At 42.4% G+C, this 27,550-nt stretch overlaps 1 protein-coding gene across 2 annotated transcripts in view; it reads right to left on the bottom strand.

Annotated features, from left to right (window-relative positions):
• The window catches only part of SETBP1 (SET binding protein 1), a 286,687-nt gene that overhangs the window by 12,231 nt on the left and 246,906 nt on the right, over positions 1 to 27,550 (bottom strand). For both annotated transcript variants that reach the window (XM_078674737.1, XM_078674736.1), the window contains exon 4: positions 5,586 to 5,756. In XM_078674737.1, coding sequence (XP_078530863.1) covers positions 5,586 to 5,756 — 171 coding nt within the window. The remainder of the gene's footprint in view (positions 1 to 5,585; positions 5,757 to 27,550) is intronic.

The raw sequence follows: 27,550 nt of genomic DNA, 5'->3' as shown, positions 1-27,550 counted from the left end.
GCCTCTTTTTAGAGACTTCTGAGCTTTTGGAAACACTGCTCTCAGAAGATTCAAGATTGTCTCTGTCCTTCAGCCTGTCCAGCCAGATGAGAAGGCGTCCTTCCCTGTCTCTCACAGTCTTTTTAGGGAAAGACCTACAGATCCTGCACTTGTCCGAGACATGATCTGGGTAAAGGCAGTACAAGCATAGCTCATGCTTATCATCCACATGGATCCTCTTCTTCCCACAGGAAGAGCAGGCCCTGAACAGGGCTTTCTTCTGTGACTCCGACATGGAAGAAGTTTGTGGAAAGAAGCCACTTACTGCAAAACAGTGTAGTGAAGAATCCTTGAAGGGTTGAGAGCGAGGAATCACTTTTGAAGAAAGTTAGATGATTATAAGTAATCTTGAGCAGAGCTCAAGCTGGAGACTCCCTAGCACAACGTGCGGTAGAAAATCTGAGGGACTGGGGCTCCTCCCAGGGAGGTCCTAGAGGGAGGTCGGAGCTGATTGGCTGACTGTAAGAGTTTGGTCCTTTTTACATAAGGACAAGGAAAGGCCACTAAGGGGAGACCCTTGGGCCTATTTTCTCTATGTATGTCTATAGGACATTACTTTTTTATTTACCGGAGGCTCCCGTCTCGACGACGGGGAATGATTCAGGCATGTGAATCTATGAAAGACACCCAAATACTGGATAAGAGCTACTTACAAATCCCAAGCCTTTCACACGCTTCTATAAACATGTCTGATCTAATTCACTTTTAATCAGCATTAGTATACTGTTCTCGTTCAGCTCTGCGAGGTTGATCAAGGAATATGAAACTGCCTCGATTTGATTTAGATACTACACTAGTATTTATTTCATTCTTTCCATAGAGACCACTTAAACAGCCAGCTTTTGTGAGTGAGGCACTAACTACTAAACTGTTCTCAGGTTATGAGTAGGGACATTTATTCCTAGGAGGACTAGACACAGTATATTGGTAGAACTGAAATACCCAAAATTTCAGATTTTATTTAGCTTTGTTACAGCATCACAGTGAGACTGGTATATGGAATTTGGTCTCTAATCGGGATTCGGCAACATATTAATGATTGTATTTTTTTTTTAAGATGCCATTGCAGAAGCCAACTAATTAATTGCATTTGCCAAATATTGTTTCAGATTAAAATATTACTTATTAGGAAATTACATTTCAAACGTTGAGCGCAAATAGCTCCATGCCCAAAACTCACGATTATCTGGTTTTGTTGCTTAAAGTGCCGAACTTGTGCAGATAAAAGCGGGTAATTAAAGGATGGTGAGAACATGTGCCTCATTTGTAAATTAGCAACCAACCGGTTCTATTAGTTGGTACAGAGTATTTGGTCAACCATTCAATTTTTGTGACAAATAGCAAAATTTACTTTTCACCACACCCTTACAGGCGCTTTTGGAAAAGGGTATGCTCTTTCAGTAACAGTAAAGAGCCTTTAGTGGGGAGAGTTTTTTTTATCCTGCAAACTTCCCTTACATCTCACAAATGCTATGCTATGATTATCACCCATGGCTCAAATGTCTTCTGCATTTGGGTTTCCACATTACAATGTGGGCATTTGTTACCCATTTTACATAGTTTGATACATGTTCACCTAAAACCAACCTTTTTGAAAGTCGCTAGAATAATTATTTAACATTAACTAGCAGGAGCATGGCTCACCCCTGTTCTTCAGTAACACTTATGACAAAATATTGCCAGTTTGCACAGAGTAGTTTGCACTTTTCACAAGACTCCGCCAGCATGATTCTTTGCATAGTCCTAGCTAGAATCTGCGCTTCTACCTTATATTTTAAAAGCCAGGTGAGTTCACACTCGAGGTTTAAAAGAGAATAACATTTTTGGTCTGACTTGACAGTGCAGCTCTACAAAGACCTTTTGTTACAAATCCTTAAAAATATATCAAGTATGGTCTTTGGCCCCATTCAAAGGAGTATTTCTCGCTCACCTCATGCAAAAAACTTATTTACTGTATTATTCCATCTATGGAGTGCTTTTATTACAATTCATGAGGGACTATTTTATATTTAAAAATGTCACTGAATCATGAAAACTACATCTCATCAGAATATAGAAAGCAGCCTTATTTTTTCAATGCAGGAGGCTTTTTTTTTTAGTAATATTTTAGTCATGACGTAAAATGCGAGTCAGGTCTACAGGCTTTGCAAATGGTTGTTGTTGAAGTTCTACATCTTATACCTGGTTGGAAAGGTTATTAGCAGTCAAAAATATCCAAAAAGGATTGTAAATTTCATCTCCGAAAGTTCTGGAAGGAATAATGTACAGCCCATCCAGAAACTGTGGGTGTGTATGTGTGAGTATGTGTGTGTGTGTGTGTGTATGTGTATATATATATATATATATATATATATATATATATATATATATATATATATATATATATATATATATATCCACCCCAAAGTAATACATAACTGGGTTAGTAAAAAAAACATAGGCATATGCGCTCGTGTAAACAAAGTGCTGGATCTCCAGTTTTCCAAAGTCTGGCTCCTATTAATTACACAATAAAATACATTTTCCATATGTAAACCAAAAAACACTTAAAGTTTGTGACTCACGGAGGACAAAGAAGACGGGTATGCAAACACTTTGGTGCTACCGCGCCATCTTAATGACAGTCATTACAGCTCCCTTTGGAGCCGCCGGAGGCCATTTTCACCGACATTTGAAGAAAGGCTTTTGTGCGACAGCTGGGCCCCGTTTGCTCATTTGCTTTAAATAAAGAAGTTTTCAAGGAACCCCTCCATTAATTACCGGAAACCTATAGCACTGTCCCATTTCCTATTAGCGCAGCTCCTTTGAATTTATACAACATTATCTCCACATCTGGGATACAGCCTCAGAAACATTTCATTAATCATTTGAAAATGGAAGAGGGAACCAAGTGCGTTTCAGGCATGTAACTCAGTGATAAATTATTCACTTTATTTGCGGCTTTGAGAAAAAGTGTACCATAACATTTAAAGGGAACCAATTGGAACAGGCATTGGCATTATCCATTACTAAATTCCTACACTGCGCCAGGATACTCACATACAAGCAATAGTCGGGATGCATGTAGGCAGCCATCTTGGAATGGATATTCTACTAAAAGAATGCTTTGCAGTAAATGTAATCATTGCTATTTGCTTCTCTCTGGACATTGCTCTGAACATTACAGTAGTCTGAATGTTTGTTTCTTTCTTGCCATGTATAGGACTGGGCTGCATATTATCACCGGATACTAGGTGTATGTATGAACAGGAATGTGAAAAAATTAATTTCACGGAAAATAGCATTGCAGGACTGTTACGCTTGCAATGGAGATAGTAAAAAAGTGAACATGCACAATTAATGGTGCACATTGTCTTACCCCCGTGGCACTAGTCTGAAAAATGCGACAACAAACGTTGCAGATGACGAATGAGATACTGTGCAATTTAAAAGTTTAGTGCACAACTAGCAAGATGGAAATAAAAATCAGAGGAAATGCAAATTGGGAAATTCGACCAGTGAAATTCGAAACTGTGTATGTCACAAAGTGACATGTGTGTGCAGGCACAGAGCATCTATACATCAATACAGAGCACTGCACTGGCAGATACAGTAAAAACCAAAGCAACAACTACTAATATAATACCAACATGTTACACATGAGAAATGTACAATACTGACTTCTTATTGGAAAGCTGCTGAGTCACAAGGATCCGAATCTGTTATGAGTGATTGCTCAGCCTGCTCAATGCTAAACTAAACTTTTATTCTGTTGACAATTGCAAGGGTATTATCATTGAAGCAGAAGGCTCGTGCCTGTGACTACTGAGTTATAAATATCAAGTGCAAAACCTTTACACTGCACTCGGTGTTTGACAGATGTATTTGATTTACTATTAAAAATAAATCTTTTTTGTGATGAAATAAATTGAAGTCTTGCTGGATGAGGGGCTCTGGCCAAAAAAGAGAGACTATAGAGACTGACAATATTTTCCATGTGGTATGCCTTGAACATGGCAATTCTGAGTGCACTTGATGTGTTCAGATGCTCGATTATCCTTCCTCAGTTTCAGGACAGGACAGAGCTCTGGCTGTGAAGTTTTAGAACTGCATCTCCTCATACTTTTTCCATACATGCCAACAGACCAGATACATGGCTTTATTTTGGTTGGCTCTTACCTAAAATTGCCTGTGCTTCAATTGATGTCAATTGGCGAAATACATTCTCTCGATTTTTTTTTTTTTTAAATCTCCTACTTACCTCGTCTTAAATGCTGGCTTGTATGTTATTTCAACAGCATATTTTATTATTCCTAGTCAAAGAACACAGTTCCACTGCTCTGGCGAACTAAAAGTGTGATCTAAAAATAAGCTCTGCCAAAGCCAATCGGACTAGGCTTTAGGCTTTGCCATTGCAGACCTATTGACTTTGCCAATGGTTTTGGCCGATGCTGTTCTGCGTCTATTTATTTGAGCCGATGGTAAAACCATTAGGTGAAGAACAGCATTTATTGGTTTTAGCAATACCCATTGCATTGACTAAAAAGTTAGATAATGCATATGTTTTATATATAATTGGAATGCAACCCTGTTCATTTGCCAGTGGTTACACATATCCAATCACCTTTTTGAGTGTTTCATGTACCACATTAAGTGTCCAAGATTATGCCAAGACTTGGGATCCTTGCTTTCAAAGTTTTATGCAAATTACCCACCAGTTGAATTTCTCTGTAATTTGCCCCAAATTGCGAAATCGCTATTTCAAAGTGCTTCTTGCACTGCATTTAAGGAATCACAAATTGCGATTCCTTAAATACAATCGCAATTTAGGAAATTGCAAGAAATTGCGATTACTTAAATTGCGCATCCCCAACACTTTCATGCATCGCAAAAGGCCATTTTGCTATAGCAAACAGCCGATTTTTGCAAATCGCACAGTTTGCACTCGCAAAAACCTTTGATGCATGTGTTTCTTAGTCCCTAAAGCATCAGCCAACTGCTTTTACGCTATTTCCTAATGTACATTGGAGCCCTGTTCAAAGCCATGCGGTGCAGATTGCTAAAAATTGATTCAACAGACTGGCAATGAGGCCAATGTAGAAACATCCTTCAGCACCTTGGCACTATGGAAACCTCTCTGAATCTGCAAAACCACCAATCTCTGTACAATACGATCACTCTGAATGTTCTAGTGAAGACCAATAGATACTACCAGGTTTGAGCAAAATATTGTACTCCACCTCAAAGTCCTTGAAAAGTTGAGGCAAAGTGATTCCTCTACAATGTATCCTAGAAAGTGAAACATCACATGCCCTACATGACAGATGCACGGACTATTGTTGGATCAGGAGGCGAAAAATAAGGACTGAACAATTTCCAACTAAAGCTTTATTGATCTCATTACACTTGTGGTCTTAATCTGGTCAACAAAGCTCTTCTTGCTCTCTAGGTAAAACCCAGAAAGAGCTATTGCTCCAGAGCTCAATCTAGTCCCCCTTGTTCAACTCAATTGCCAGCCAGCACAAGCCAGTAAGACTGTGTAATGTTCCGATGCTCTCTGGTGTTACCTGATTGAGATGTCGAGGTGGGCGACGTTAGGCGTGATAATACTGATTGCGGCTGGATTGTGACAGATTCTGTAGGTGCTGGTTTTTTTCGCGTCATCGCAGCAGACAAGGAGCTTTCATTCCTGCTATGCAACGAAGCTTGGTCAGCCTTTAGTTGTGAACTGGTGAGACCTAAAAAGGTTAAAGGAGAAAATTGCAATTAAAGAAAAATGAAGTTATATCAGCGGAGATCAAAATGTTTTTACAACTCGTAGAAATGGTTATGGCCCTTTTTATCCAGATATAACCACACAAAATTCCCATTGCATGTATATCATGTCATAATGTTGACCACTATGTGTCATAATTTATTGGGAACATCCTGGTTCAGTATTAGCATAAGAAAGGCTTGTAACTGACATGTATAGGCTGTAAAGTCATCGACTACTATGTAATTATTAAGTACCATTACATGAAATTTGCAGCAGCGCTGTATACAATCAACCCATCAAAAGAGAAGTCTACGGTTTTGATTGCAGAGCAAGCCTGAATATTCTTAGATAAGAGAGAAATCACTTTCTTCATGAGTATGATGACGAATTTAGAGTCCATGGCATCAGGGGCACCGCATTCAACTTGTGTTAGTCCTGTTACAAACGATTACAAACTAGAACTTCTCTCGGATTGGCTTAATTGAGAAGAACCAGGTCTACAGCTCACCAGACCATGAGATGTTAAATAAAAGTCCAAGACTGTATGCCCGTCCCTGGGGACATGGAGTAATATAATCGTATGTCAGCATCTGAAAGCCCCGGTGGACAGCCTCCCAAATTCATGGACTTGGGCTAAGTGAAGGCTCTGCGCCATTGTGAGTATACTTGGTTAGTGCAGTGAAAAATTACTTAGGAACCGACCCTTGTACAGAGTAACAGATGTGATCCAAGACCAATCATAGTCATACCGTGAGCTGCATCGCTTCACTATCCCAGAGCTGTTGGTCAGTTAATATCCACTTCTGCGGGCTTTAAGCCCCAGTACAAGTCAAGGGTCTTGCATCTACAGCCAGTGAAAGCCTGATGGAACCAAATACAGAGCTGCCAGATACTAATCAGTGGTTGGGTAAATGGTACCACCTAGGCATGCCAAGGCAGGTTTCACAGCGCATACAGATTTAAGGTTGAAGAATGCAACTACAGTATTCTTTTTTTTAGCTGTGATTCAATCTCCTGAAACCCTTCTGAACCCAAAGCCTGACCACAGTCTGCGATGTAAACCTCAGACTCGTCTACCCAACAGGCACTATATAATGACAAATACCAATATAAGACTGCATTCATTCTATGGCCCTGAGAACCCTACCATGACACGACACACATAGGGAGAGGTTGTATGTGTGGCTGAAGAACTTTCAGCAGAATAATGAGCTCTTCTATTCTGTAAAGAGGACTCGGTTCTGACGTTTATATCAAAGTACAAGCATATGCATAAACGTAACCCGTGACGTGCAATCTACAAGCTCCACAACAGGTAAAGATGAAGCGCGCACGGATACAAAAGGATGAACAAAGTCCTGTGAGGGACATGTGGCTGTGATTACAAGGACAGGCTTCGGGGAAATCCTGCAGCTGACCTCAATGGAGACACAAAGTCCTCAATGAGGAAGTGCTCTGGCGAGTGGAGGCAGCCCTCGAGTTTCTCCCAGGTAATCCCTCTCGGGCCACTTATCCCATCGCTTCTCCACCTGGCCAGGATGTTTGCATTAGGGACTTGATATATGGATTGCCACGTCTCCATGCAAAGGCCGCCTTTCTGTTACCATGGATACGTGGATCTTGGAACAAGGTTAAACTACTCCCAAATCAAAATCAGTGACAGGCACAACATCTAAGAGCCGGGATATTGACTACTGTAATGCAGCTCAAAGGCCAAAGGGCAGGGAGCGGATCACCACGCAGAGGGCGAGTCAATATTTTTATTCAGAGTCTTCTAAAGACATGGGGAGTGATCAATTACCACCTCTCTGGGTTTGCCAAGGTCATAAGGACTGCAAAGGAAAGACCCTTCACAAGACTATAGAAAGGGAATGCCAGCAATTAGTTTACTGGGTGTTATTCTTAAAGCTCTGGGCCTGCCAAAAATATGCAGGACATTGTGAACGCTGCACACTCACTTAGTACATAGCTTCCTAGATTGGCAGGGAGAGCTAACGCTCGCAGCTGGCATCTGCGGTGATCTGCAGGTCGCAAGAACAAATGCCAGCTCTGCAGGAAAAACGCATCCTTCAGACATCAGTGTGTTCTGTACCATTAAACTGGGTAACAGTATCACTTGTTATTTACATTGCATAGAAATTTAAGAAGTGGGCTATCCAGCACTATACAAAACAAGTTATTCGATTTCAGTTTTTGTGGCTTTCCTACTGAGAAAGCGGCTTTTGCTCCATCCCGAATCCCCTGAAAGGTTGAAGGAAATATGCTTTGTTTACTTCTGCTCTGTAAAAGCGAAAACCCCTTTGGTAACGCAGGGACATGAAGAAAACAGACAGCAGGGTTATTTTTTTTTTTATCTGTGAGGGGTAAGTTCTGGAAGGGACAAGGCACATAGAGGTAGATGCATCAAGCATCTTTGCAAGCGCAAACGGTGCGAATCGCAAAATTCGGCCGTTTGCGCCCGCAAAAATGGCATTTGAGATGCATCAAGGGTTCATGCACTCGCAATTTAAGAATTCGCAAATAATTGCGAGTTCTCAAATTGCGATTGCATTTAAGGAATCGCAATTTGCGATTCCTTAAATGCAATGCATGAACCATTAAAAGATTGCGAATTCGCAATCTGGGGCCGCTATTTACCGCGAAGTCAAACTACGTGGTAAATAGCAAAAACTTCAAAATATGCACTTTAGTGCATTTTTCTAAGTTGTATATTACGCACACACATGTCCTTGGGACATGTGTGTGCGCAACACCAGTGAACATTACCATTTCAGGGGTGCAACAGGGTGTCCTTTGGACACCCTGGCACCCTTGAAATTGCAGCACAGTTGCGATTCGCTAATTGCTAATCGCAAATAAGGAATGACTCCATTCATAAGCCATTCCTTATTTGCGATTAGCAAATAAGGAATCAGTAGGAATCACAAATAACATTGCGATTCCTACATGCATCCCGTTTTGTGAGTCTTTAATAGCGAATCCTTAAAATTCGCTATTAAGGACTCGCAAAACATAACTTTGATGAATCTGGGGGATAGTGTTATTGCCCTCTTGATGTTGGGACTTAACAATGAATTTCCCTTCTGCATTCAGCTCAGGTGTATAATTGCGGGATGGGCAATTAATGATGCTGAGGATGTTAACGGCTGTTAGATTACTGACAAGTGGGCAATAAGGATTAATAATATACCCTAACCATCAACCACATTCCGTATTTAAGTAAATGCAATTTATTTTCTCCACAAGATAAAAATAAAGTCAATAGACTCAGTTATCTACCAAACATACAAAAGGTGCACGAAAATGTTTTCTTTCCACAAGAAGGAATGAGATGTCCTCACAAATAAATCGTAATTAAACGAAGCAGAAAGCGGAGAAGAGTATATAATTTTGAAACTGAACTACGCAAATAACAAACAACTCTTCCAAAGAAAATTACAGCAAAGCAGGGTGATCAAGACACTCAAGATAATAATATAGCTCGGCAAGTAAAACTCTCCTTATTTCCATCTCACACCTGTACTTATCTATGCATTTTATTTGCTAAACTGCACTTTAGCATCTTTAAACTAATTTTCACTTGATGGAAAAGCGACACAAAATCGTTTATTCTCCTTTCCACCACTTTCAATTGCACAATTTTAATCTTCGGCACCTGGATGCTTCTCCCCTCAGCCACCACTATCCACCCCCCACCATCGGTAAGCTCCGCGCTCAGAACTAAAACCTCAAATACCATCATTAGATATATCTCCCAATCTTTATCTGCAGCGGTTCTCTCAGAAGAGCTAATACCATGATGATAGCTTGGAAATCTCCCAGGAATTAGATGAAGAGAAGTGATAGTGATGAACTCCCAGTTAATAAACCCAGGGCGCTTATTCCTTCAGGATGATCAATTTCTAGATATCCCCAGGCAAGTCTGATACAGTTGATTTACTCGTCTTTCCGCGTCTTACTATTAAGGTTGTAGCCAAGAAGACGGCAAGGAGATGCGCGCGTCTTAAAGGAGTAGATCTACAGTGGCGGAACCAACTATAAACAGAAATTAAGAAAATTAGATTTTGGATATCGGCATTTGAAGAGGAAATTTTTTACTTTTGGAATCCTAGCACATATCCTCTTTGGTGCACTTGAAAAGTGCATGTTATCCTATTGGGGTGAATTAAATGTTAGAATTTTAAACAACTAGTACACAGGGATGAGTCCTAGGGATTATCTCATACAGAAAGATTACTTTACATCTCATCCATTATGCAAATCAAACCTGGAAATAGTTTCGTTTCTCACATTGGTCGGCTGCCTGACGGACTGCGCAGTAAGCATGATTTAATGTAATAGCATTAACTACGTCTGTCCATTATTTTCTACTTGGGTGACTCAGTGCGCCCGGCTCCTGGAACTGAAAGGTACTGTACATTTTCTCAGAAAACCACTCCAATGGGATAATTCGCCTTTTTTTGAAGAGGCAATATACCGCCGGAAACCCATAGATTCTGATGCACCTCACGTCAGCCCACAGCTGAATAACTGCTGTTGTAAATGGCAAAAGACGGGTGCACTTACGTTTACAGTCATCATCATTTTTTTTGGTCAACATAATCCAAGAATCAAAGAAAACAGCAGTAATTCTCTTTTCAATGCATGTATTGATGGCCATCGCATGGAAAGCATCATGAGTGGAAGGCACTTGTTGCTAAGCGTAGCATCCTATGGTGGTACTTAACAACTAAAAATAACCTTGCTGCTTCCTGACATATGTATGTACATATTATTTACATAGTGCAACCCTAGCCGAATGGCAGCAGAGCACTGCCCATGGCCAAAGGCAAAGATACAGTCAAAGTGTGAAATGGTGGGGCAGATGGTTTGTTGACTGTTAGATTATTTTTGTGTTTGCACATTTTCATCTGTTGCCTGATGGCGTGCTGGCTGTGGCTGTGGTGAGATTCACAAGAGATGGTGAGCTTGTCAGCCAGATAGAGCCTGGGATGAAGGTGTGGATGGCTTTGTAGAGGATGCAGATAGTTTTGGAGATGGTATTTACTGAGTTTAGGAAGGATTACATTATTGAAATCTTTGTTTCACAAAATGTTGCACACACCCTAATAAATATGAAAATCTATCTCGCAAGTTCTTAACAATTTGAGTCGAAATTCACTCTTGTATTTTGTGTGCACACTAGTAAGGCATCTCCCTCGTAACTAACCAACCCTGTGATCTAGGTGCTTGTTCACTTTGTTTTCGCAGTTTGGACATCACACTCCAGAGAATTTGCCAACATTGCTGCATGATTAGCCATTTCCCTACCCAATGGATATTCTTCGGATGAAACCAATAAATCCTAAGCTAAAGTAATATACAACTAACCTCACTCCCTAACACCATTGTGTTTTTTTGTTTACCGTCAGTTTGAGAAATTCTCATCCATCACTTTCTTGAGGTCGTCTATGCTCTTTCTTGGAGTCTGGTTGAATAGAGAGGCATACATTTTGCTACTCGATATGAATGTCTTGCATTGGTGTAGAGATGGTTTCTCTGCCCTCTGAGTATGGGATGATCCATTAATTAGGAGCCATTGTACATGGTACTTACTACAAGCCCAAACACTCAGGTTTTAGGCAAGCCGGTGTTGAACTCGTCAAGACGTCAGATTACAGCTAATAGGCATGCAGTTTTGCCACAGCCCACCCATGAGCCCCTGACTCTCAATTGACCTGCTCACATGATGAAAGTAGTATAAGGTAACGACCACAGTTGGGATCACCAAACCTGAAAGGAGCATTTATTGCTTCATTATTTATGTTGGGACAAGAAGTAACAAACACACAAACAGTGCAAGTTCACTGGACTTTAATGTAAAAGACATTTTTCGCGGAGGCACTGCCATCGTGGTAAGTCTCCCTCTAAAGGAGTGAAGGTCTTTTGTCGAGTTAAGTGGCTCCAATATTTAGAAGTGATGCTCTGTGAGTGCTTGAGAGCAGGCATTTTTCGCACCCTTAACATTATATGAGTACCGGGGAGGGCATCCCAGGGAAGGCCCATGTGATGCTCATCTTCCCTTCCTGCTGTAGTAACAGTATTGGAGAGAAGCAGAGGCTCAGTATGGAAGCATCTTTAGCAGTCAGACATGGCTGTGGGACATTGAACCACTCAGGCCTCTTTCCATCTGGGCGCCGATATACTATCTGGCAAAACAGCCAAAGGATGCGATACATGCATTGACATAGACAATACGTATGGCCTTCCTAAAGCCATTGTAAAATTAGTGATAATATTTCAGCCGGAGAGCAAAGACAAAGATGGAGACTTGGCAGAGCTCATGGTGTCCCACCAGACAGAAAAGGGCAGATCGGATGGATCAGAGTACTTTTGCCATCAATCATTCACAATGCAAGTTTAGTTTTCTTATATTACCAAAATATATTTACCAAAGGCAGACATAGCATACATACAGATTGAACGACAATATAAAACTTCAAAGTGCACACATAAAAATGTTCACAACATTTACTCACATAAAGTAAAGAAATTAGCATGCCAAAGATCAAACTGAGAGAAGCAGAATAACCAGAACTTTCTGTCATAAACTGTCCAGAAATCTCTTCTCTCACACCCTAACCTACCTATAACTCCCTTAGTGGTTTTAAGATTCGTGCCATACAAATATTCAAAGGTGTGAACCATAGTCTATTCCTTAACTATCTTTTGGATGAAGACCTATTGTCTACAAGACAATACATAGAATGGGCTCTATTCCCAATCAGAGTTCTCTGCATATTCACTGGGCTTCTTCCCTATTTTCGAGTTTGTCCTGCTACTGGAGCATTGCTTCTTCACATTTCTTCTGGTTGGATGAGGTGTATCATTCCGCTGCTGACTTGAAGGGAGTCGATTTTACATTCAGCTCTCCAAGAGAGTGTATGTCTTCTTTCCTTGCTCCTTCAACCCCCGAGTCCTCAGTTGCTACCTTTCCCATCATTGGTCCTACTGCCGTCTCTATGCTCATCCTCAATGCCCCATTGTGCTCGTCTGTGGGACCCCAGTAATTCACCAGTGATGCCCTACTCATATTTATATATATATATTATTATTATTATTATTATTATTAGTTACAGAAGGTATTTGGTTATCTTCGTGGAACGCCCACTCATTTTCTTTTTAATTTACTGTTCTGATTCGTCTCTCTTAAAATAAAAAAATAAAAAATCTGAGATGGTGGCCATGTTGGATTTTTTTAATTTGCTATTGCAAAATGTCTGACAACCATTTCAGAATGATAAAGTACAAATAAATAAAGAAAGAGGATGGGAGCGCTAATGCAAACAAGCACTGGCATAAACAATAGTTTGTTATTCGCCAAGACCTATTGGTTTTGTCAGCATTTGTTAATACTGTAGCTGAAAACAAGGTTTTGTTTTCCAGCAGTTTTTCAAGATTTGAATAAACTTTCACAACATTATGAAAATAAAATGTATTGGTGGATACCACGGAATATGAAAAATAGTAAAATTGGTCTAATCTCTTTAAACAAATCTTAATTGACAGTAAGCTTTACAGATTCCAGTTACTAAAGGATATCAAATAAAGGACATAATTCTCTCCCAGCCAGACTCAAGTGGACCCAAGGAAACACACATTCATATATATCTAATAAAAATGCTGATATTCCATCGCATCAATTACGTGAAACAAGCTAGGCAATGCTGGGTGGGTCCCTGTCTTTAGGTGGAGAGCTGCTGCTCCTTTTTGGGAGAACACATCCACACACCCGGCGATACCCAAATCTACCCCCAAACGTCTGCATTTCTAGCAGCACAGTAAGTGTAAAATTAGCTCTACTGCAATCGTTCCAACAAAGTCTTTAAGTATAAGATGACCTCAAGTGTTATCATCGACAAGCTGGAAATTGAGGGAGGCATTTTAGCATTCTAGGCATACTATTATAGGTACAGCATCCTTGAGGCCAACCTAAACTAAGCATACCTTTGTTCAGACATGAAGGAGCACCATGTAAAGTCAAATCTACAGGCTCACAGGCATAGGTCATAGCTAAAATGATGAAAAACAGGAAGGGGATTAAGGATAGGCCACAGTCTTTAGATGAAGAGAAGCTACCTCTTACAAAGTGTATCTTAGACCCACTCACAATCTGAACCTGCCCATCTCAAATGTCTATTTCTCGAATAACCTCTTGAATCTCTCGATTAGGTTAATAGAGATCCATCCCACACAGGAACAGTGGCAGAGATTTTACCAATTTTTCCCAACAACGTCCATTTGCATATAATATAAGTCGAGCGGTGCACAAGTCAAGTCAAGTCAAGTCAATGAATTTATATAGCGCGCTACATACCCAGAGGGTCTCAAGGCGCTTGAGGAAGGGTGGGGAATTACTTGTCGAATATCCAGGTTTTAAGTTGCTTTCTGAATGCTAGGTGGTTCTGAGTGAGGCGAAGGTGAGTGGGAAGTGAGTTCCAGGTTTTAGCCGCCAGGTAGAGGAAGGATCTTCCTCCCATGGTGGTTTTGTTGATGCGAGGTACAGCAGCAAGGGCTTGATTGGAAGAGCGTAGCTGGCGGGGGGGGGGGGGTGTAGTAGGAAAGTCGTGTGTTGAGGCATTCGGGTCCAAGTTCGTAAAGAGCTTTGTGTGCGTGGGTTAGGAGGCGGAATGTTATCCTCTTCTTGACGGGGAGCCAGTGGAGGTCTTTCAGGTGACCAGAGATGTGGTCTTTACGCGGGATGTCTAGTATGAGTCTGGCTGATGCGTTCTGGATGCGTTGGAGTTTTTCTGAAGTTTTGCGGTGGTGCCGGCGTATAGGGTGTTTCCGTAGTCCAGGCGGCTTGTAACCAGTGCGTGGGTGATCGTTTTTCTAGTTTCGGTGGGGATCCAGCGAAATGTTTTTTTGAGCATGCGAAGAATGTTGAAGCAAGATGATGAAACGGCGTTGAATTGTCTGGTCATTGAGAGTGAGGAGTCCAAGATGACGCCCAGGTTCCGTGCGTGGTCCGTCGGGATGGGTGCTTTTGCAAGGGCCTCTGGCCACCAAGAGTCGTCCCAGGCGGAGGGGGAAGTACCTAAGATAAGGACTTCTGTTTTGTCTGAATTCAGTTTCAGATGACTGTGCTTCATCCACTCGGCTACCTACCTCTTTCATTCCTTCATGTAGGTTGGTTTTGGCGGTGTTAGGGTCTTTGGTGAGTGAGAGGATCAGTTGAGTGTCATCAGCGTAGGAGATGATGTTGAGGTTGTGTTGGCGTGCGATGGCCGCGAGGGGGCTCATGTATACGTTGAAGAGGGTGGGGCTGAGTGAAGATCCTTGTGGCACACCGCAAATGACTTCAGTGGCCTCTGATTTGAATGGTGGGAGGCGGACTCTCTGAGTTCTTCCGGCAAGGAACGAGGTGATCCAATCCAGTGCTTTTCCTTGGATTCCGATGTTTCTGAGGCATTGTAATAGGGTGCTATGACAGACTGTGTCGAAGGCTGCGGAGAGGTCGAGGAGGATGAGGGCGACTGTGTCTCCATTGTCCAGTAGAGTTCGAATGTCGTCTGTTGCAGTGATGAGTGCGGTCTCAGTGCTGTGTTTGGCTCGGAAGCCGGACTGTGAGGAGTCGAGGGATTTGTTGGTTTCGAGGAAGGCGGCGAGCTGGTTGTTGACAGCTTTCTCGATGACTTTGGCCGGGAATGGAAGGAGCGAGATGGGGCGGTAGTTTTTGAGTTCGGTGGGGTCAGCTGTGGGTTTTTTCAGAAGGGCGCTGAGTTCGGCGTGTTTCCAGCTTTCCGGGAAGGAGGCGGAGTTGAGGGAGCAGTTGATGACGTCTCGGAGGTGTGGTGCTATGATGGAGTCTTGTTGAAGATGTGGTGAGGGCATGGGTCTGTGGGGGATCCCGAGTGGATGGAGTTCATCAGGCGGATGGTGTCCTCAGTGGAGATTGGGTTCCAGTCATTAAGGATGTTCAAGGGGGGTGAAGGTACAGCAAGAGGCTGTGTGGGTTGGTCTCCGAGTTGGTTGTCGAAGCTGTTGTGGATGTCTGCGATTTTGTCGTGGAAGAACGAAGCTAGGGAGTCGCAAAGGGTTTGAGAGGGAGTGATGTCGTTGGAGTTGGCAGTGGGGTTGGTAAACTCTTTGACGATGTTAAATAATTCCTTGCTGTTGTGGGCGTTGTTGTCTAGTCGATCTTTGAATACGGCTTTCTTTGCAGTCCGGATCAGTTGGTGGTGTATGCGGGTGGCGTTTTTGAAGGCGTCCCTGGTGCTGTTGTTTGGGTCTTTTTTCCAGGCCTTCTCAAGGGAGCGACAGAGTTTATTGGATTTCTTAAGATCATCGTTGAACCAGGAGGCGTTTTTGCTGCCTAGTTTGATTTGATGTTTTTTCAAAGGTGCTAGGTTGTCGGCGCTGTTGGTTAGCCATTGAGTGAAGTTAATGGCTGCTTGGTTGGGGTTCGAGGAGTGGGCAGGGGGGTTTAGAAGAAGCGATGGGGAGATCTGGTCGATGGTTATTTTGTTCCAGTTTCTTCGCAGCATAGGTTGAGGATGGTTGTGGGTTGTGGTCTTTTTGTAGATAAAGTGAACGCAGCTGTGGTCCGTCCAATGGAGAACTGTGGTGTGACTGAAGGAGATATGTTTGCTGGACGTGAAGATAGGGTCGAGTGTGTGACCTGCGTAGTGAGTGGGGGTATTAACAAGTTGTTTGAGTCCGAGGTTGGCGAGATTGTCCAGAAGGGTGGTGGCGTTGCTGTCGTTGCTCTTTTCCAGGTGAAAATTGAGGTCTCCCAATAGAATGTAGTCCTCGGAGGGGAGGGCGTGTGGGGTGATAAAGTCAGTGATGTCTTCACTGAATTGTGCCCGGGGTCCAGGTGGCCTGTAGAGGAGGGTGCCTCTGAGTGTGGTCTTGGGGTCGGTGTGGATTTGGAAGTGAAGGTGCTCGGCGCTAGCGAGGTTGGCGTCTGAGCTGGTTGAGATGCGGATGGAATTCTTGTGGACGATAGCGATGCCTCCTCCTGTATGGTGGGTGCGGTCTTTTCGGATGATTTTGTAGCCTTCCGGGATGGCAATGGTGATGTCTGGGGCTGAGGAGGCGTTCATCCATGTTTCTGTAAGGAAGGCGACGTCCGGAGAGATGGTGTCTAGTAGGTTCCAAAGGTCGATGGCGTGTCTGTGGACCGAGCGGGTGTTGAGCAGGATGCATTTTATGTGGTTGGTGTCAGAAATCTGTTTGGTGTTAGTGGATGAGGTCTTGGTGCCGTCATACTTGCAGGAGTTGCATGTGAAGGGTCCATGGGTTTGACCAGGAGCGGCTTGGGCGCAGTCGGGAGTCGGCCGGGGTTTAGGGCTAAGAGGGTGGAGGCGTCGTATGTAAAGCGGGTGGGGTGGGTGGTACGGGGGCCAGGGGGTCTGGCGCTGGGCGCGGGCTTGGCGCAGACAGGCGTAGACGGGCTTACCTTTGGCGCACCTTCGGCGCGGCCGCGGCGCGTGGACGCTGCGCGTTGGTTCATCTGCTTCAAATGGAGAGTGGAGGGGGCAGAGCGTGGGAGGGTCAGCTGGGAGGCGGGATCTAGGTGCAGGGAGGGTCTGGGACGGGCCAAGGGGTCAATACAAAATGGCTGAAAGGTAAACAAATGCACTTAAGTAAATAATACAAAGCGCTACACACCTCGGGGTGCACCACAATGAAAGCGCTAGCGGAAATAAATGTGAGGCAAGTAGCGTTATCGAGCGCTGCACACAAAGCCTATTAGAAATCAGTTGCACTCCTATCAAAGCACGCAGGACACGAGCGCTGCACAGAAAGCCTAAAAATAAGTCGAGTTAGAAAACCACGGTGGCAGATCACAAAAAAACTTTGTAGATTTTCTAGGCCTTTAATTCAGAATGTGATTACTACATATGTGAAATAATGACATTTATTAGAGTACTGCATTAGATATACAGCAGAGCCTTGTTACTTACAAATGCACAATTACACACAAAAAATTGATTCTCTGACAAAACTCACACTGAGGAACAATTCTCTGATACTGATCAGAAATTGTTATGGTGGCCACCAGAACCATTATTAAACCCTTTCCACCCCTATTACCACGTGTGTGAGTGTACATACACACATCATAAAAAGGTGTACCAAGTATGGACTAATGGCACACATATACACCATGGCCATGAAACAACACACTCACTATAGGTGTGTCCCTGCAAGTTTTGGACAAGGTTTGTGCAAACATCTGTGTGCTGACCTCTTGGCCGTCCAGTTGTTAATAAGCTTTTGTTTGTTGAGGCCTGACCATCAACATGCAAAGTGTTCTAGTAGTATCCATGGGCTATCCCTAACCGATTTCATCCTGAGAACAGGGCAGGTTTAAGATTTTCCAGAATCTTAGCCGGATGGGTTTACCTGATGAGAACACAGGCCACGGTTTTCTAAACGTTGGCGCCTAGACCAAGAAGGCCAAAATGAGACTGTCTGACTGTCTCAGGCCAGTCCCCTGCCCCAATCACCAAACTTTAATGAAATAACCATGTAGTTGGCAGTGGGATGCTAGGGTGAAGTAATGCCCACAGCTATAAATGTCCAATTTCAGAGTATTTAACAATGATGTCAACGTTCCTTAAACTAGAAGAGAGTGAGAGATATTGAGTGACAGTGAGTGACAGTGAGCAAGAGATGTGTGAGTGCACTGTTTGCCTTTGCTTGTAAGCAAAGTCTTTCTATCCTTTGTCATTCTACACCAGACCAGGGTTCACCAGAGTTGGTCCTTGAGGGCCGAATCCATGCCAGATTTTTAGCACATCCAAATTTAGATAACTGTAGTTATCTTAAAAATCTGGCATGGATCCGGCCCTCCAGGACCGACTCCGGAGAACTCTGCACTAGACAAAGCTGAACGTGTCAACATAAAGCTTAGCCTGCGAGCGCTCGGAAGGGCCTGCCAGCTGACAGGTCTAGAGACTTCCAAAATAGAATAAACAAACCAATAACAAATAAAGACTCCATTGAGATTAGTTGTGGATTTTTAATGGGTGAACGTGGATAGGAAACAACAGAGCGCTGCATATATGACAGGGAACAATCCAGGGATGGGAAGAAAGCGGGGGGGGGGGGGGGGGGAGGGGGGGAGACAGGGGGGGGGGCAGCTGGGACTTGATGAGGTTAAATGAATATATCTATTTACAGTGAGCCACACACCTAATGTGAAAAAAGGGGAGTGGGCGGCTTTCAGAAGGAAAACGGTGCACGCTGATGAGGCTGGGATAAAGCACAGAAGAGCCCTTCTGTTGCTTGAATAATAAAAGAACCCTGCTAATTTTCAGCACAACCATCTCCGAGATTCCTGCAGCCGTGCATGACTCATTGGGCCCTCAGGGAATGGGAGGTGAGGAGCAGGAGAGAGAGAGAGAATGCGTGTGTGTGTGTGTGTGTGTATGATCTAACGGTGCTCAGAGCTTTTGAGACCCTGGAACACTTTCATGGTGCAGCCCAGATTCATTAAAAAGTCTGGCTACATTCCAGCAGTTAAAATTGAAGCAGCATATTTATTGCATTTTGCTCAAATAAATCGGAAAACGTGTGAATCATATCCCATGGAGAGAAGGGAGAAGGGAAGTCATAGTAAACAATCTCTGGCTGGTCCTTAAAAGCAGATGGTGGTGAGGGAGGGATGTGTGAGCTGGACTGCTAGCTTTTATATTTTGTATTGAGGGTGTCGCCTTATTTTCGTTGCATGTTGAAGGAATCTTGTTAAGCACGGTCAATGCTATGGCTTTTCAAACGACAAAGCTGTATGCATGAAAATGAGCAACATGGCTAATTGGAGGTCATAAAACGAATGAGCACATTTCTGTTTTAAAGAGGAGTGCTTTGGGAGATGTACCGCTTTGAAGCTCTAAACATCTGCAGCCAAGACTGCCTACTACTGGAGCAGAAGTGGTGGGAATCGGTAGTTTGATGGTTGAAGGTAATGGAGAGAAAGGTCAGGACCCAGACCTGTGCAAAGTAAGTATTAGTCAATAAACGAGCAACTAATTGTAAGGGCGATCTAGACTACGAGATCATTTGGTAATTCTGAACCCAACAGCTCAGAAATTATGAAATCCCACATGTCCACATGAAAATTAAACATTTCAGACTCTTGCCGCAGGGCAAACCTGAGCAGTGAACATACTTTACTCAAAAGCTGAAGCAGGAGAGAAAACCCAAATAAGACTACTTTGGCATGAGTAAATTAGCACTGCACTCAAGGTTCTAAATGCTCACAGGATGCCTTCCACCACGCTCGAGATCCTGCATCTTGCACATGAAGCCTCAATTTGTGTGCTTTTTTGAGAAAGAGGTTGTTGCTTGGAGTGGTTTATAGAGTTTGTTCTACTGCCTCTTGGATGTCAGATTAGAACACGTGTGTATGTATAAACTCTCTCTCTCTCTCATTCTCATTAGGGATTCCACAGCTGCTCGTTTTCACTCAATACTCTTTGAATACATTCACAACATTTTCCAACTCCCAGTGACTCAAAGTCTTTCATGATCAGACAAGGAGTGACCAGGTTGTAAATTTGTCAGATTAGGCAAAAGAGTATGGAGTTTAACCTGCTAATATGAAACACTCTTGAACTATGGGATAAAGATGAAACCCACCTTGCTTAAGAGATATCAAATAAGGAATCAGTCTATATCAAGACACTTTCTCACCTATGAGACTATCAGGACCTGTGGTGCTCAGGGTTAAAAAAGCAAAAAAAGGGAGGGATGACTACTGAGTCATTCCTAATGGTGGAAGCCATATGAAAACGCCTTTTGCCTGCATCAGGAATCCAAAACCGAGTGGCGGTAAATGTGGTTTGTGTAATACACACAGTAGAATCAGGGGGTGCCAAGTCAACTTGATAAGGGATAATGGAAATAAATGAGTTCCATAGACCCCTCATGTTCATGGGGTTATGCTGGGCTCATGCTGCACCCACTGGCAGAAAACTGCATTCCTTTGCAAAGCAATCTGTGGTTGAGATCGAGGTGTAGAAATAATGCGACTGGTCACATGATTAATCCTCTGAAGAAACAAGCATTGGCATAGCCAATAGGTCTCGCTTGTAGGACCTTATAAGTATTTAGTTACAAGGATATTGTGCTGCAAAACAAAATACTTATAAGGTCCCACAAGCGAGACCTATTGGCTATGCCAATGCTTGTTCTTGAATTCATATTTGTGCACGGGTGCAGTGTCGATTTTTTGGGCATAGCCTAAACACAATTGATTCTTATTAGATTTAGAGTACACATTGTACTTCAGAAACTTTTCCCAGCAGTCCGACAAGCCGTGCGAGTAGGGGCAGCCGGGGCAGAGTGGGCTGAAGCGCTAAAGCGGAGCGTGGCTTTGCCTGCAGCTTCCGGCTGCCAGGGGACCCCACGCGCGCGACGGTGAAACAGCATGACATCTGACGGGAAACTGGTGCTGCACACATAAAAAGTAAGCAGGAGAAAGAGGCGTTCATACCCACACGGATTGGGAATAATGGCAAATACGACGTCCCTGGGAAAGATTGGAAACAGAGCCCCACTCCTGCTGGGTGCGTGGAAAGTGCGAGGGCCAAATCGGGTAGTTAAACTGAGGGAAAAATGTTGCCAATGAGCTAAAAGTGTGCTCTTGGTAAAAAAAAAAAAATGCGTGCGCCGGGAAAGGAAGGCAGAGAAGGGGAGGGGGAGGAGAAATGCGAGACGGCGGGCAAGGGAGCGGGTAGTTAAACTGAGGGATAAATGTTGCCAATGAGCTAAAAGTGTGCTCTTGGTAAAAAACAAAATGCGTGCGCCGGGAAAGGAAGGCAGAGAAGGGGAGGGGGAGGAGAAATGCGAGACGGCGGGCAGGGGAGCGGCGAAAATGACTAATTAGGGGAGGAGAAGCCGCAGAGCACACGCTGGGCGAAGCCCTTTGATGTGCTGTGCGGCAAATGGAGGGAGGCTGATGCGCGTTCATGTTTGAACACGTGGTTCACATGAACTGCATGAAAACGCCATGAAAACGCCAGCAAAAAGCTGGTGGTTTCATGATGTTTTCGCCGCTTGAATTCTCGCTCCGCTCGATGCGCATGCGCGCATCGATAGGTCGCGAGACCTAAAAATGTACCTTTTTGGCTTATTTCTGCTAAAACGTTATAAAAAAAAAGAGAACACACACCCAATTGTGCTCATGAAACAGGTCACAACTTCAGGTGGGAGATCGGCTAAAAAAAGAAAAGAAAAAGCATTGGCAATGCCAATAGGTCTGGCTTTAAATGAATGTTGTATGGTAAAGCGATGCATTACAAGTAAATAGCATGAGACTAGATATGTATTTGCACTGTAGAGCAATATTGGTTAAGGCTAAAAGGTCAGGTGCACTTTCAAAAATGACCTAAACATCCATGTAGGTTAATGACTGTCCAACTCCCATCTGTGCTGCTGCCACAGAGAAACACCATAAATTTTCTAGTTATTTAAGACACTTTAAAAGCTTTATAATGTCATGTATATGACCCTAAAGGGGAAAAGGTTCAGGCAGCTGGATACATAAGCAGAATTATCACAGCTGCGTGGAGGGCACAAGCACTTTTTTGTGGAAGCATACAACTTCTACCCAATCAAAACATGTACCCCTAACTCCCACCATGTAGGTGGAGACAAAGCCCTTCTAGTGATCCTCACATAATTGTCTGGTGACAGCTGCAATGTCAAGCCAGACTATAAAAATGTACTGGGTGCAAGTACTACTAGGCATATGAAAAGTTCAGCAACAAAACGGAAGAAATGAAAGGAAGCCTCAACAACAGTAACAGAGGGTGAACATACAACACAATGAACCTCTCAGGAGCATCATCTATAAAAACATTGGACAAGGTAATAGGCCTAGTGAGAGGATTATTTTTTATTACAAGCACATTCCATAAAAAGACAAATGGAAAACATGCTGCCCCCTAGATCAGGTGGACTAATGTTTGCAATAAAAGTTTTAAAAGTAAAATAAATAAATAAACAACCATCATGTATAATTTAAAAATAACACTACAGGTCCTGCATAGAACGCAGCTCTACTTAAAACAGTTACAAACCTTTTTATGTTTTAACGCACATCACAGGAGCACATGATTCTTACCAGTTCATAGAAAATATACTACTAGATATGAATTACAGTAACCTAAAGACATTGTATAAACAAAAAAGAAGGATGACTAACAAACTAAAAAAGGATAAAGAATAGAAATAGAAAGAAAAAAGCATTGGCATAGTAAATTGTCCACTAGCCCTGGCACTGAAGCATGCTTCTTTTTAGGTAGATGTGCACATGTGATCAGGCAAAATGTTGACATTCATAGAGCAAGCGGATCAACGGCAGAAGGGGGCTGACCCACTGTCTATTGCTGTATGCTATCTTGGGTGGGAGCAAAATGTCAGACAGTTGAACAGGCCAACGGATAAATAGAGTTCACCAAAAGCTCTTCCATATTTGTAAAAATGCATGCATTGCTTTTATTTATTCAATATTTTGATTACATTTAGCTGGTGAGACAGCTGAAGGGACGTCTCTAGGGAAGGTGGAAAATTGGTCACCAAAAAGCTTTGCAGCTGGTGGTAAATTAGCAGTTGTAGGTCCCTTGGCTGTAAAGCAAGAGAATGAGATCTGGTGGTAGTGTGCTTGAGATGGTGCTTTCATTTATGGTATTGCACTTTGCATCTATTTACACAGAACTCTTGCAGACAGTCGTGTCTATGAAGGTGGAGCCGTGCAGATCAGAAAATAGGCTGCTTCCGAGCTAACTTTAAAATCATAAGTCAACATTCTAAGCATTACAGAAATATTCTTCAAAAGAAATCATCAAAATACAATTGTCATGGTTTTCATAACCCTTTGGACATTGCAATGTTGCTCAGAATTTCGTATGGGGCGGGCGTTGCATGGGTTATGAGGCCATAAACTATTGAACTCCATTATAATGGCAGTTTCTGCATATTTTTCAGATCACTTCTGGCAATTTGTCTGCACTTTTTAAGTCTACCATATCTGCTTTGCAGAGCTCAAAATTCAGGCTCTTCATTCACAAGACAGCAAGAGAGTTTTATGTATTAATTGCTTCGCTTGCCCAATCAGGCACAAGTCTGTAATTCTTAATTAATGTATTCAACTGGCGGCATCAGAAATGCCGCACACCCATTAGGAAATGACGAAAGCCACCAACACATTTCAGAAGTGACTAACCTGGTGTAAATTCTTCTAAATTCCTGTTAATGACTTCTAAAACACTTCTCAAATCAGTTGCTGAAGGTTTTTTTTTAAAACTGAGAATAAGAACATTCCAGCTGGGCCTGGTAGGCTAGTGAATAACGTCTTGTGCCCTCTTTCCACAAGACATCTAATAAAAACCTAATACCCATAAAGATATATGCGCAACTGGGCCCTGTAGATGTCATTTGAATTATTTAACTGATGTTCCACCAGCATAGGAACAATCTCAATTTAAGGTTGGTGTAGGTAGCAGTGTAAAATGTAACCCACAAATCATAAAACTGTTTTTGACAATTTCTGATACAAAAAGTTCAATGAATAATTCCATCGGTTAGGATTCCGATATCCCAATCACAGCACAAGAGGTGTTAAAACCATGGCATGACACAAGTACATGGGGTGCTAGGATAATGGGAGAACCATTTTAAAGAAAGTTCATCTAACCTATTTTCTTGTTATAGTTCATCTGCACATTTATTCTGCAAAAGTAGAATTTAAAATCAAAGGTCTCTCTGGTAGAAGTTAGGCACAATTCCCCCAAATTAGGGTGTCCTGCTTTCAGTCATTGAACAGATACACATTTACTATCTTGTTTTATGAACTTGCATATTGGTATTTCTATAGTTCAAATCTAAATGTTGACTAATCGAGTGTAAACATACCAATAGGGAGGGGCACAAATTATGTAAAGAAATAGTTTTTTTTTTCAAAACCATACACTCACCATAGCTAAAAGAACACATAGCAACATAACAGAATAGAAGTACCATTAGGGCAATCCCCTCCTGTAATCGTACTGAGGCAAGCACCACAGGACTTTTGACATCTTTTAAGGTTACAGTAAACTCGTAGGAGCATCTAACCTCTTCTTCCCTTGTGTTGCCACAGTGACCTGGCACAGTGCACCTGGGCTAGGAAAATGACCCCAGCCTTGGCAAAAAATTAAAGTATTTTAAATTTGGCTCACATGCCAACGCCGGAGGGGTGGCTCCTGCTCTGCAGCATTCATGGCTGGGAGAGAGGTGATATCAGAAAGACCCTACACATTTCATGGTTAAGTCTAGCACTAACTTAATAGTTTGAGAATTGAGGCAGACTTAACTTACCTAAATAATTAAAAACAAGTTAATTGCAAGTGCTATGATCAAAAGAGAAGAAAATGCAAGATGGTCTCATGATGGTGTAGCTCACAATTACAGTAAAAACTATTATTTTAATGTTAAATATGGGGAGACCTAGCAGATGTTGGAAATTGTGTTTTTGTATTCTTCAAAGTCACTTCAACCTCAGAGATTTACTAATAGCCATTCAAAAAGGAAAGATAACATTACTCGCACCACCATTCTTTGTAGCAAACTTTTTGCACAGCAACAAAAAATATGAAGAATTACCTTCCTCAATACCCTAGTCAGCATCTAAAACCGGGGCCAAATGAAAGGGAAACAGCTTACCAATTTAGGATTTTCAATGTATTAACTCAAATGAAGTACATGCTCATGAAGAAGAGTTTACACAAGATAGCTGGACAACACTGTAGTCATTAAACACATCAGGGATTGCTGCAAGTCTGCAAAAGGCTGGTTCAAGAAAGTTAATTACATTGATTTCATCCAGGCCAGAAAAAATGTGTATACTCTCAGGGATATGATTATCATAAATACATCTTTATTAGGGTGCAGTCACAACCATTAAACATTCAATCATACGGAAAAATACCGAATTGCAAATCCATTTAGAAGTAGTTCAAATAAAACAAGACTCCTGGTCACGAAGAATAAAAAAAAAACTGTGCAAAAGGAGCAAAGACCATACAGTAATCAATCGGCTCCAGAAAGTCATGATCTATGAACTATGAATCCTGTCAGCAGAGGGCGGTGTGGTTTCCCTATACACCTACTGCCTTTGTGGGACTGGGTATATTAGAGTCGTATACAGAAAGCATGTGTGGTGCAGTGCAAGGTTGATTTTTGGGCTGAGAGATATGAATAATACTTCAGGCTTTGCCATTGGTCAAACATGCAATGCTACAGTTGTGCAACCAGCTAAAATTCAGAGGTCTTAGAAACCGGTTAAAATACAGTATCAAACAGTACATAAACACCACCCCTTTGCCTTCTCTTCATATCATGGTGATCACGAAGGGCTAACTATTGGAACTTGATCCAATCCGCATCCTATTTAATGCAAGCAACTAATCCAGTAGAACTGCCTAGACCACTTAATGGACTACTGTAAACTCTGGCAGGAAAAGCGTAAATACCGGTTTGCAGGTGCAATTTCAGGCAGTACGAATCATTTATTTGGGTATGTTCGGATTCTTAAGAACTGTTTTAATTAAACAACCTCCACAATGTCTTTGCGCAGAGAGAAATATGTTTTTGTATTCCAAGACATGGAGTGTGCCCACACAAGTATCATGGACATGGCCATCAAAAGTTTAAAACAAAATATATGAACATTGTGAGGATACTTAAGTTAGAGCTTTCATATGCTGGTCCAGGAGGGTCGATCCATCACAGATGTTTGGGTTATCCATTGAATGTAATTGGAGTGCTTTCTTACAAGAAGTGTTTTTTCCTTAAAATCTGCCAGGATCCAGACCTCCTGGACCTCAGTTAGACAGCTCTGCCTCAAGGGAAGAACTTTAGGTGCCTCAAGGGGCTAGAAGCAAGAAGACAGGGTTTGATACATGTGCTGAATGACTCTTGCATTCCTGCTCATTCTGTCCTTGTTATTTCTGTTGACAGCGGCCGATCGATGACATCTTAAGAATCAAAGATGATTCGCTAGGATGCGGGGCAGGCCGCACAATCTTCCTGGAGTGGTAATGTTCCGCTGTCACCGCTCTTACAAGGCACTTGAGGGCAACTGCAAAGAAAGTCAAGTACTGCTCAGGGAACACACTGACCTAAAGGAGGTCTCAAGAAGATGTTCTGTGGAGTTAACAATGCCCTCTGCAAATAACACAAAGCAACCTTATCACAGAAAGCAATTAAAAAATTGGAAAAGCTTGGCAGAGGTTGTGGAAGCCACAGAGTTCAACATTCACATGTGGATGAAAGCAAGTCAAGTACTACACTCAAATCCAATCTGCTTTCGCTGAGTGGGATATGGGTTTGACTGCATGGAGCATACTACCAAACACTCCCCAAAACCTTATGCTAATTGCAAAGCAGCTACTTCTATTTTCAGGCCTGCTGCATTGTGATTTCTTCGCTGTATGCGCAGCAATACAATTCACCTTTCAATCAAAGAGAAATCTCTATGTGGATCTGGCCTCTCAGGAGACAAGTGTTGTGCAGAAAATTAGGTCAACACTATTGTACTGTGGTTTAAGATTGACAAGCTTAGCTGACACGTGAGCTGCCGCCAAGAAGGTTTTCAGATTCCACGATAAGTAACGTGGTCAATATATGTGCGGAATATGAACTTGTGTTCAACCTGGACCTCTACTCAGCATCTTTTTACATTTTACAGATTAAAGATACTAAATGTTGAAAAAATAATTAGTGCTCAATACCGGAGTT

This window comes from Lissotriton helveticus, chromosome 2_1 (genome assembly GCF_964261635.1).
Source record: "Lissotriton helveticus chromosome 2_1, aLisHel1.1, whole genome shotgun sequence".
Lineage (NCBI taxonomy): Eukaryota > Metazoa > Chordata > Amphibia > Caudata > Salamandridae > Lissotriton > Lissotriton helveticus.
This window is presented reverse-complemented; position numbering and strand designations above follow the sequence as displayed.